The 12,856-nt window shown below is 39.9% G+C and overlaps 1 protein-coding gene across 4 annotated transcripts in view; it reads left to right on the forward strand.

The window, feature by feature from the left end:
* Window positions 1-12,856, forward strand: part of OCA2 (OCA2 melanosomal transmembrane protein) — a 364,555-nt gene that overhangs the window by 103,435 nt on the left and 248,264 nt on the right. For all 4 annotated transcript variants that reach the window (XM_006116097.4, XM_075916334.1, XM_075916327.1 and 1 more), the window contains exons 3-6: window positions 1,056-1,154; window positions 2,460-2,648; window positions 7,276-7,333; window positions 9,623-9,695. In XM_006116097.4, the coding sequence (XP_006116159.1) occupies window positions 1,056-1,154; window positions 2,460-2,648; window positions 7,276-7,333; window positions 9,623-9,695 (419 nt within the window). The remainder of the gene's footprint in view (window positions 1-1,055; window positions 1,155-2,459; window positions 2,649-7,275; window positions 7,334-9,622; window positions 9,696-12,856) is intronic.

Below are 12,856 nucleotides of genomic sequence, written 5' to 3' on the forward strand. Positions count from 1 at the left end.
TGTCTACATTGCATTCCTTTTCCGAGAGAGGAATGCAAATGCGGACAAGTGAAATTTCAAATGAAGCACGGATTTGAATTTCCCGTGCTTCATTTGCATAATTGTGGACCACTGCTTTTCCGAAATAGCTTATTTCGGGAAAAGAAACGCGGTCCGCGCAGGGTTATTTCGAGAAAAAGCACTTCCTTCAAAATAACCCTTACTCCTTACTCCGGGGTTATTTCGAAGGAAGTGCTTTTTCTCGAAATAACCCTGCGTGGACCATGTTTGTTTTCCCAAAATATACTATTTCAGAAAAGCAGCGGTCCGCAATTATGCAAATGAAGCACGGGAAATCCAAATCTGCGCTTCATTTGCAATTTTGCTTGTCCGCATTTGTATTCCTCTCTCGGAATAGGAATGCATTGTAGACATACCCTAAGGTTTTAGACTGTAGATGAGTGTTAAATGAGGGATCAGACTCTCCAAAAACATTGTTTCCTTTTTTTTTAAACATTTGATGTGAATGAGATGCTCCTACAAAGGTGGCATGTTGACAGCCTTGGAGAACAGGATCCCAAAACCTTGGAACTACTTTCATGAATGGGGAGGAGTGGGGATTGGGATTGTTTGGATGGAAGGAGGAAAAGGGGCGTCTCAGTCAGTTCTTCAAAGTGTTTCTTTTCTTTAATCCAGGGTCACCTGGGTTTTTTCAAAAAAGTCTAAGAGTCCAAATGCAGCATACAATTCTGATTTGCAGTGTAGAACTCTTATTCACAATATGGATCTTTATTGCACACATGCCCTTGTTGCACATGTGGAATGACTTTTGTGGGCATTAGGCACATGGAACAGTGCAAACTAGGCAATCAATGGGAGATTGCGCTCCATGAAGAATGGGGAGAATGTCACCTGCAATTTTTTAAGAAGCAGATGCTAGTTCAGTTAATATATAATTAGTTACAGAAATATAATTTTAGCTAATAAATATTGTGTAGAAGCTAGAGGGTCCTTAAAAGAAGGATTAACACTTGTTATTTATGCATTCATTGATTTAGCATTGTTTATTTTTTAAGGTACCACTTCAGTTTGCCCAAATTATTCAGCACAAGGTCAAAGGACAACTGCTTTACAGAGAAGACTCCTCTGCTGAAGGTTTCCACTGAGGACAATGGGTGGGTTATTTTTATTAAATTAAGGATTTATTTTACATTGTTGCTTCTGACATTCTGACTGTTGGGGTCCAGAGAGGTAGCCTAGACAGTAAGGGTTGTGAGCGAAATAGGACTTGGAGAGAGTACAATAGTGAAACAGGAAGCCTTCCCTACCCAGTCCTGCATACAAGTTCTAAACCCTGATATGGCCCTCAGGACAAAAAGTCTGCCAACTCTGGTGTTGAGGTTTTTTTTTTTCCCCTTCACAAACTCTGCTTTCTGATTCACCAGGAAGAGGTGAGGGACCTGAGTCATCAGTGCTGTAAAAACCTTGCAATGTGTTGGTGTGAATAGAATCCAGTCCCTGGGGTCTGGTCTATACTAGGGGATAAGTTCAAATTAAGATACTCAACTCTAGCTACGTTACTTGCATAGTTTAAGCCGAATATCATAACTCGAATTTTGATGCTGTCCACACTGCGGGAAGTCAAAGGAAGCACACTCTCCCTTCGGCTTCCCTTACTCCTTGTAGAAGCAGGGCTACTGGCATTGACAGGAAAGTCCTCTCAGTTTGAATTAGTGTATCTTCGCTAGACCTGCTAATTCAAACCCCAGAAGATCGACTGCAGCAGCTTCAATCTTATCTGCAGTGTAGATATGGCCTGGTGTAACAAGGAGCCAGTTCTTACATGCACTGACATACTGGTGCATCAAGGGTTCTTTCTCCACAGAAGTACTCTATTAGTTCTCCAGTGAACTGAAGCATGCATCAAGAAATCGATGCATATAGATTGGGTGCCCTCCAACTTCTGCCCCTTCACAGACTCATTTAAATTCCAGTTACCCTTCTCTACACAGCTCCACTTCTTTCCCTCCCAACCAGCTTTTCCAAAGGCCACAGAAATGGGGAACCAGGTCAGAGATTAGGTGCACTCCAGTGAACCTTTTGTGGGTCATCAGACTAGTGATGTTCTCTTGACATCTTCCTACAGTCTTCACTGCAGCAAACACATGGGATTTGACAAGGCAGAGTTTTGTCAAAGGCAGAAGCACAGTTTGTCAGAGAAGCATTCTGCACTGCCTACATCCTCTGAGTGCATGCAATTTATCTGACAGTGCGTAGCTCCTAGAATCCAAGTCGGATAACATTTCTTCCACCAATCAAACTATGCCCTGATTCTGTGAACTCTTAAGCACATGTTTAACTTTACTCCCATGATTCATGGTTGAAGTCAATCATAAGCAATTTAAGAATATGTAAAATTTGGCTATATCCCAGTATATTATGGAAAATTTTCATTCAATTTTTACTAAAATGTTTTGTAGGTTACGATGTATGGCACTTCATAATCCAGATTTTACTACAGATGATGATTCATGGGACAACAGCTCTATAGAATTTGAGCAGAGGTCTCACCTGGGAAGTGAAATCATGAGCTTGTCTAGGTCTGCTTCCTCTGAGAAATATGAACTCTTGGACAACCTTCATGTAAAGTTCAATTTATCAAAGATGAGGTATGAATCCAAAGCTTATATTTTAATTTGTGTTATTTTTGCAAGGGTCAACCACAAAAGTCAGATTTCATTTCTGCAGATGTGTAAAATAACTCTTCATGTGTTGTTCCACCAATTTTTAAGCAAAACACCTTTTGAAATTCATAGTGAAATCTGGTAAAGATTTATGGCTTATAAATCTTGTAATTTACACAGAGCCTCTCTTAGGTCTTCAAAACTAAATACTAAATATGGGAAAAATGTCTATATGTCTTTTTAAAAGTTGTTTGTGTTCCTTTGTAAATATATCGCAATATCTTCTGCAATAGGTTTTGCTGCTTGGATAAATTTCTGTTTACACTGTGTTTAACTAGCACCATCTTTGTAAATTATTATTATTGTTGTTATTATTATTATTAATAAAAATATTTTTGTATGTAGTGTAATGCAAAATGTGGCCAAAACAGGCATGCAGATGTCTGCATCCTTCAGTTATCTAAAATAGACAGACTTGCCAACGTGTTCTGAACAGACTATATACATATTGTATCAAGTCTACATTTACTTATTTCGTAAGGTGTGGGGTTATTGGTAAATTAAATGTTACCAACACAATTCGAACTTCAGCCTAAAATTTGTCAATGGTGGCTTTTCCTAAATGTTAACTGCATAACACCTTTGTTCCAGATGCTAATTCCTTCTGCCCCTTTTAGAAACTACAAAACTCTTTTTAATATTCTAGTTATACCTGCAGTAATCACCCCGCAGCCTTGCACCGAGTTCAGATATCTCTGCTACTCAAAATATGTGCCCTGCAGCCTGTGTCAGTTACTTGAGTTTACTCCTCTGTTACAAAATGTTATTCCACTAAATCACACAATGTGCTTTGTGTTAGCTCACTGCTTTATGTTTATTTTCCAGTTCTAATTAGGGATTTTGAAATAACAAGGTATTTTCCCTCTTCTCCATTGTTGTTGAATAAGCAAAGTAGGCTAACTGTACTGAAATTGTACCAACATTGTTTCTTTGCAATATTATTTCTTTGCCGCTTGAGCCAATATTTGATGATGTTTTAGTCCTGCTTGATTTCTTTACTTTATCGTTTGCAAAACCACATAAGTTTACGTTTTGGGAAAGTATTACATTTCCTTGGTGGATTTTCCAGTGAAATATTTTTCCATATTTGTTCAATATACATAGAGGCCAGATCCCCAATTGGTTTAAATCAACATAGCTCCATTGACATTAATGGAGCTACAGGCTGACAAAGTGGCTCAAAGTCGCTAACTATAGAGACACAGGGGGAAATTCTGCCCTGATTTGCACCACATGTAGCCCATTGATGTCTAATGGGATTGCATGCGGGTATAAATCAGGATAGAAATTGGCATAGAATTTTTGCTTGCATTACTATGGCAGATTGGAGTTGTAATGCAAGGCACAGGTTGCTAAATATGGGTATGTCAAAGGCTGATCTTTTCTGGTGTGTAAGCTGTTAATAGCATTGCTTCTCTAATACTAAATGGCAAAAAACAACTAAACAATCTATCCTCCACCCCAAATGCTTCGCTTTATCAATAAAATAAAATTTTTCAGAAGCATCTAATTATATCTTGTCAGCGCTTGACTATGTTTCTGTTATTTAAGGACCAGTAGTTATGGACTTCTCAATTAACGCCTCTTGATTTCTATTGTATCTTCCAATGAAGTTGTCATCACATTTCTTGTTCCTCTTGAAACTGTTGAAACATAATTTGAAAGAGCAGACTGAAGATTTATCAAAGGCATTAAATCTAAAATAATCTAAACAGGGCTTTAATAGTTCGTAAAATATATATATAAAAAAATCCTAACAAAGTCCCTAAAGAGTAGTGGGGAGCTAAGATCTAGAGAATAGAGAGGGGGAAGAGAAACAAAATATGTAATTAAAGACATGTACTGGGTGTTCTTCACACATCCTACTTGGTTTAGCTCACACGTATTATCAATCCTGAGGTGCTGGAAATTGCTTTTGTAATTTAAAATTGGTCATTGCTGTCTTGAGTTTCCAACCCTTTTTGTTCTTGTTATTATTCATGTTTCAATAGCTTGGACTTTGATGTTTCTAGATGAAAGACTTTAAATAGACAGAGCCTGCTTCTCTGATGCATGGCAGTGCGGATCTCTCTGTGGCCACCTACATGGTTTCTAATTTTTTCCATTCAATCTCTTGATCCTACGACTTATTTCCACTCTGATTGAATCACGACTGCTGAATCTTTGGAAACTTATCTAGTTTTCTATTACACAAATGATTCTTTTGTAATGCAGTTGTTTATTGAACTGAGCCCGTCTCAACTAATTCCAGTGTCTTGGAATATTTTTCTTTTTTGCCACCATCAGGCTTAAAACAATCCAGTTCCCTGACATTCTATCAGAAAGTCAGCACAATTTTTAATGTTTACTTTTAGCTAAAAGACTAGGCAGACATCCATGGCTTTAGTTAATGAAAAGATTTAAGAGACAAATTACAAAGTAGACCCCATTGCTACTCTGATATAAAACATAACAGGACGTACCCAGGGCATAATCCAGACTAGTGGGGGTTCTGTCACCCCTGACCTGCAATCTTGGGTGCATTACAATACGTTGTTGTAGTAGCTCCCACCTGAGCCATTCACAGATAGCAAGCCACACTCTGAAGGTCAGTGTGTAACTGCAGCCTGACAACTATACCTTGACTCTCACCAACCTTGATTATACTGCAGGGTGAACTCCAGTCACAGATCTTCCACCATAAATGTGTGTCCTGTACTGCCCTGCCCTGCCCTCTGCTGGACAGTACAAATATATTTTATCTGTTGTTACTTAAAGGAATAATATGCCAAATTATTATTTTAAATAGTTACCCAGACACTCCAATTTTAACACACTGGATTAGATAAAACAGTAAAACAAGTGTATTAACTACAAAAACAGAGTTTTTAAGTGAGTACAAGTAATGAGACATAAAAGTTAGAAATAGTTATAAGAAAAGTAAAGATAATATACTTATCAGTGCCCAATTTAACAAACTATATTAGATTCAAGATTTATCACCACAGGTTGCTGAGAGAACTCTTCTGGCAGGACCCACTCTTCCCCTGGAGTCCAACTTCTGTTTTCCTTTGCGGTCTTAGGAGCGATTCCACAGACCTACCGGGAGAGAGAGGATGGATGGCTTGGGGTGTCTGCCCCTTCTTTTAATAGTCTTACTCCCTCTCCCCCTTTGAGAAGCATTCCAGCTGGGAGCAAGATGACAGTCTAGTGACAAAAGGAAACTCTATGCTGTTTCTTTGCTAAATTGTAGATTTTTTTTTTGTGCTATCTCCTTTCTTGCCAAAGAATATCCACTTAGCAGGCAATGGTCCATTAACCTTGTTGATATCTGGCTGAGGCGTCTGCTTTCCCTGTGTCTCTCAGGAACTTGTTTGGGCACTCTTCAGCATTATCTGAAAAACCTACATCAGTCGTGATTTCAGCTTATGTTCAGACTTTACATAAAATGTTGCTATGTGGATTTTGCCAGGATATTATTGATCAGCAAGTTAGGAGATGTTTATTGATACCTCACAAGGCATACATTACCATGAAAGTGTGAACACCAGGGTATATTCTCTGTCACACACAGATTTTATGTACAGTATTCACAAATAGAAAAATATTTAGTCAAGCAAGGAAGCTCCCACATATAAAACAAAAGGACAGATTTTAAATGGTAAATGCAAAGAATGATTATTGGAAAATGCAATTTATGATGACCATTTAATTTAAAATAAGCATGGTTTGAAAAATTAAATATTTTTCTGAGAATTTTTACAGGGTTGGGAAATCAGTGGCCTGGGGACTGAATGCAGTTTGCCAGGGTTAGCTCCTGGTGAGTTGCTGGTGCTTTATTTACCTGGACATTCACAGGTCTGCAGTTTCCTGCAGCTCCTATTGGCCATGAACGGTGATCTGCAGCCATCAGGAGCTGCAGGTGTCCATACCTGTGAACATGCAGATAAATGAAGTGTTGGAAGCCCACCAGAGGCTAACCTTAGCATACTGCCTTCAGCTTATTGCTTACCCATATTTGAGGCCATTCAATCTTTTTACAATAAGTCATTGTTTTGTGTACACAATCACCCTGTGATAATGTACAATATAAATCAGACACAAAGTTCTGATAGTTTATCTGTGAATATCCAGGAACTGGTGACATTCTGAAGAGATAATGGGATTCCAAATGGCTATTTCCTTCTTATCACTATGATTTTGTTCAATAACTTTTTTGGTACTGTACAAGAAATATTTTGAGGGAATAATTAAATTTTGGAGAAGTCAGCCCTAACAGCGTACCTCTTATGTAACAAGTAGAATGTATTTAGGGTGCAGCCTTGAAGTTCTTATACAAGGAAAACTCCAATGATGTTAAAAGTAGCTTTGTATTTCTAAGGACAACAAGATTGGGCTCTGGAAAGGCAATAGACAATTACTTGTAGTTTGGAACCTGTATTTAGGAGTCTGTCAGGAAACTGAATTCTCAGGCTAATCATGTTATTTTCTATCTAAAATATTTCCTTATGATTAAACACAAATAATGTTTCTTTATTACATTTCTATAAGTAACGTTTGCCTTACCTTTCAGATGCTGTTTGAGATTCCTGAAAGTTTCAACCCTTTTTATCTTTGTAGTTGTGTGCTCTGTAAGTATTGGATTTGCAACATTCTTTTATTTAATAAATAAGAATGTGTAACGTAGCGGGGGTGTTGTTACGTCCACTCTTTGCTGTATTGGGCTGTGTGTATGTGTGTGTGAGGCTGAGCATGACTCACTCCAGATGTGTCTTGGGCCCAGACACCTGAGGGCCAGGTATAGGAGATAACTCCTGCCCTGGAAAAGGGACAAAGGAGAGGTGGGGCTGCACCAGGACAGGGGGTAGGGTCTGTGAGAAGAGTCAGTCTTGGCTGGGCTAGGATGAGAGATGAGACTTGGAGCAGGAAAGGGGGGTGAAGGACTTGGGGGCCACTTCACCCCCAAGAGGAATAATGCTGCCTGCTCTCGGGGCCTGTGCTAACATCAATCCTATGCTGTGTCCCTGTGAACCAATAAAACCTTCTGTTCTACCTGCTGGCTGAATGTCACATCTGGCTGCGGATGGGAGTGCGGGGGGAGGGGCGGGGGGGGGCGGGACGACTTTCTGATGTGCTGTGACAGAATGAAATCCGTGTAAAGATTTCAAATTGTAATTAAGGTGCCTTATGGCTAAATCCAGTCCTCTCAGGGGAGTGAGACTCAGTTGGCAAAAAGATTCACAGAACCTCATGCTCTGCTCAGACAGCTCTCTTGTGGATTAGTTAACACTGGCCCACGTGCTACAAATTGTGTCCCCAAGGGAACATGGAGAAGAGGCATGTCAGGTTAATTAGTGTGTAGGTCATGAGCAGGTGCATAATGATTTTGAGATGGCTCCTCAGGTACCACTTCAAAATCGGGGGCCTTCATGAGGTCAGATTCTTCCTCTGCCAAAGTATCTGTACTAATTCCTCCACTTCCCCCTCAAACTCTTGTGGAATTCCATGCAGAAAGGAAAGCAGGCTGGGGAAAATCTTACGTGGGCTCTAAAATGTGGCTGTCACTTTCTGTTGGCTAGCAGAAGCAGGGGAGCTGCCGAAGGCTGAACTCTAGCTGGTGGAGAAGTCCGAAAAACAGTCCCAGAGAAACAGTCTCTATAACTCTTTCCTTCTTCTTCTCCCTCTTCCCCATCTTTTTATTCTCTGTTCCTTCCTTCTTTCACTTTTCATTGTTCTAATATTCCTGTTTAATGTTCCCTCTAATTTTTTTGTCTCATGTATGGAATATATTTTATGTGCACTGAGGCATCTACAGATGTGCATCACCAGAAGAAACACATGCTTACAGTTGTGGGCACTGTGGGCGCTCTGCTAATCAGCTGGGTAGCATTTGAATCTTTCCTGGGGGGGCCTCCCAAGTCCTTTGCTTACAGAGAACACTTCTTCTATCTCTTTTCCCCTTCCAGAGGCAGCATTTAGTGTTTCTTGCTGTGTGTGTGTTTTTCCATCTCCATCTTCCATCACCTCAAATCACCCCATGAATGGTGACACTGCCTGATTCTTGTTCTCTCCTCTTGCACTCTTTCCTTTCCAGGATGCAATTTTTTTTTCCCTTTTGGATTCTTTCCTGATTGCATCATTATCCTGGCTTTTCCAACCTCCTGGCTTCATATTACCTCAGACAATCAATAGTGAGGCAGACACCTCCAGAATTAAGTGTCTCCTTTCTAGGCTCTGTTGCACCCTGCTGTACTATAATGACATACGTCAAACACCTGAAAGATGGAGGCAGAAATATAGTGAGGGAGACACTGATCCAGAATTAAGTAGCAGTCACAGTGTTCTAGTGGAATGACACTAAAGGCCTAGCAGGGAGGTGGCTGAAGGGATTCTGCAGCTGAGTTGTGTGATTGCTGCTGTTGACTGGGCAGTCCTCATGGAATCTGTGAATTCTTAGATGGCCATGTTGTTCAAGTGTTTTGGAGGGTTGGAAATTATCTTCTTGCCTGACACGAGGAATCTTTTTCTGCCTGGCAGGATTCCTGTAGCAAAGGAGACCATACACATTTATGTTCCCCTCAGCAAGGGTGGGATTATTTGGGCCTGACCTCCCAGACAGTTGCTCAAAGCTAGCCTGCAGTTTTGTTCTGGGACAGACTTGTTTACACTGTACAAAATGTCTGACGTTGCTAGTTTAAATGTGGTGAAGGATTACTGCTTGGTACTGCTGACCCTTTTTGTGAGCCAAAGGTCTGGTTTTAAGTTTCTGAAATATCAGCAATTGGAATTAAATATATCTGAAAATATGAGTGCATTTGTTTATAAGGTTCAAGAAAAGCCATTTCATATTTTTGAGACAGACTAGAGTAGGAAGGTCAACTCTAACAATTCAAGGTAACCCCATTTTTTATTTATCTTAGATTTTATTTAGTACTTATCCCGACCAAGGAGCACCCTGGCAGATGTTGGCTGTGTCACCATTGGAAAGCTACTGTATCCTTTATCAGTTAAAAAAAAAAAAAATCAGACGGAGCAATGTCATTGCTGGTTACGCTAATGATAAGTTAATTCAAAACGGCTGCTTTTCTGATTACTAAGTTAGATATTGATAGCAATTTATTTCCTTGGAATCTGTGATGCTACCTAATGGCCTTTATGATAGCAAATTAATGTGTTCATAAACCTATTTCCATAGTAACTTATCTAAACGATAATGAAGTGTGTAAATGCCTGATTTTCCTATTTCTTTAGCTGGACACCACTTGATACCTAGTCATATCTTAAAAAAAGGAGCTGAAGGTCATAATGAAACCTGATCACAATATGCAAAAAGGAAACAACAGAGGTGTAAGGTCACAGTGACAGACAAATCCCAAAACTAGTTCCCCCAAAGATATGACTAGTTAAAAATTGAATTAGATTTATTCATCATAAATTTTAATAAATAATCCTATTTATCATTTACCTATAATACATAATTAGTAAGCAAGAAGATGGATCAAACCTTTTTTTCTTGTTAAAATCCAGGAAAGTTGTACAGGTGTTTAGAAAATGGAACATGTAAGAGGTGACAGAAATTTGAGTAGGAGGGTAAAATGGTTAACCAGTTAAAGGAGAGCACTTGACCAGTAAACTTTTATGACTCAGGTCCTGCTGCTGGGCTTGCTGGAGGTGCCACTGTAGTTGTGAGGTCCTGCTGTGGCCATGGAGTCCTACAGCCTGGCCCATCAGCCCTGTCATGGCTGGGGCTGCTCTGGCTTGGTGTGGCTGGTACTGGTAGAATTCACTAGCAAAGGACTGGTTCAGTGTTTAACACACCTATATTTGAGAACAAGCTATTAGTCCTTGATGGTGGTGGGATACTGTTTCCTTTGTTAATAATATACACTTGAACTCCCAGTGTGATGCTGTGGCCAGAAGGATGAATAAAGAGAGGAAACTTCAGCATGAATGGAGAGGTAATTTTTACCCCTCTATTTGGCACTGGTACAACTGCTGTTGGGATACTGTGTCCAGTTCTTATAAACTGGAGAGGTTCAGAAAAAAGGCATAAGAATGATTAAGGATTTTTTTAAAAAATGCCTCCTTGTACTTAAGGAGCTTAATTTATTTAATTTCATAAAGAGAAAGTTAAGGGGTGACGTGATGACCATTTACATGAGGAAAAAATGATTGGTAATGTGCTCTTACAGTCTAGTGGGGAAAGGTTTAACATGATCCAATGGCTGGAAGTTGATGCTAGATAATTTCAGGCAGGAACAAGGCATACATTTTTAACAGTGGTACAATTAAACCATTGGAACAATTTACCTGGGTTGTGGTAGATTCTTCATCACTGAAAAATTTTAAATCAAGATGGGATGATTTTCTAAAAGATCTGCTCTAAGAATTACTGTGGGAAAGCTCTACAGCCTGTGTTATACATGAGCTCAGACTAGAAGAGTACAATGGTCCTTTCTCAGTCCTGGAAGGGTGCTAATTCAGATATTTCCTGAGAGCACAGATTCTGAACTTTGTCCTCCCCCAGCAGAGACCCTGCTCCACATCTCTTACGGACCCCAGGTGTCCTTTGGTCAGGGAGTTTCTCCTCTCTCTTACTTGCACAGCAAATGAGCTATTGTTGCCAGGAGTCCAGTTCTCAATAGATTCCCCTGCACATTGCTGTGCCTGGACAGACTCCTCATATTTCAGGTCAAAATACTGGCCTAGAGACTGCTCTAGTTTGGTCAGATTTGAATGCTGTTGTGACACCAGGTGCCAAATCACATGCCACCCACTGGAATTTGGCCTAGTTGCTCCTTCGTTTGCACAGAGGGCTGGCTGGGTCAAATTTTAGTGAGGTCCAGCTGCACAGCAAGAGCAATGTTCTGAACTGTTCCTGTAGCAGCTGTACTAATGTATCTCAGGACCACTGCTTGAAAGTGATTGGAGCATCTTCCCCCATCTTGACCCCCGCCCCAAGCTTTGCAGCCTATGGGACTTTGAGCAAGTGCAAAAACCTTGAGAGGAGGGGATATACCTGAAGTCTCTAACTGGCACCACTGGTTGGAATCTATGGGGAAAAAAGAAATTTAATTTGATGTTGCTTTTACTACTACTATGAGCTATTCAAGAACATTTAGTGATTGGTTAAATGTACCAATATTCTGATGTTGAATCTGAGTTTTTAGTAGCTTGAAACCTATGTATTAGGCTACAGAGAATTAACATCTTCAGACAGACTGAAATATTAGGCTTGCAAGAAATACTCTATCATTATTAGGATAAGATTCAAATTCAAAATAATCTGAACAAACTGGAGAAATGCTCTGAAAGAAATTGGACAAAATTCAATGAGGACAAATTCAAAGTAGTCTCTTTAGGAAGGAACAATCAGTTGCACACCTACAAAATGGGAAATGACTAGCTAGGAGCACTGTGGAAGTGATCGAGGGGGTCAGAAGCTAAATATGAGTCAACAGTGTAGCACTGTTGCAAAAAAAGAGAACATCATTTGGGGATGTATTAGCAGGAATGTTGTAAGCAAGACACAAGAGTGATACCCTTCTTTCTTCTTCCCCCTTTCTTGCCCCCCTTTTCCTGCTTAAGTTCAATGCTTGTGATTTTCTGTGTAATGTCCAATATCTCTGAGTAGTACCAGCATTAGGCTATGTCTACACTGCACTGTTCTTCTGGAAAAAGTATGCAAATTGTGAACTGCAATTTGCATAGCTTTTTCCGCTTCTTTTTTTGGAAGAAGCTTTTCTGACATTTGGCCCATCTACACTGGGCCAAATATCTACATTGGTCCAAATGTCAGGGAAAAAAACCTTTTTTGGAACATCCCTTCTTCCTCACAAAATGAGATTTACAGGGATGCCAAAAAAGTGCTTCTGCTCTTCTGCAAAAAATATCGAAAGAGCAGACATATTCCCTGGACATGGCGGAGTTTTTCCGGGATACTTTTGGTATCCCGGAAAAATGCCATAGTCTAGACATAGCCTGGGGCAGCTAGGCTGCAGCTATCAAAAGCAATGCCAGAATACCCACTCCCTTCCATGAATTGAAGACTTTCCACAATCTGTAGGATTTCCTTTAGTACTATTTTGATCACAAATGCATTTGGTTTTCCTACTGTCCTTGATTCAAATTAAATGGAGTTAGTATAATTTTTC

Source organism: Pelodiscus sinensis, chromosome 1, assembly GCF_049634645.1.
Source record: "Pelodiscus sinensis isolate JC-2024 chromosome 1, ASM4963464v1, whole genome shotgun sequence".
NCBI classification, from domain to species: domain Eukaryota; kingdom Metazoa; phylum Chordata; order Testudines; family Trionychidae; genus Pelodiscus; species Pelodiscus sinensis.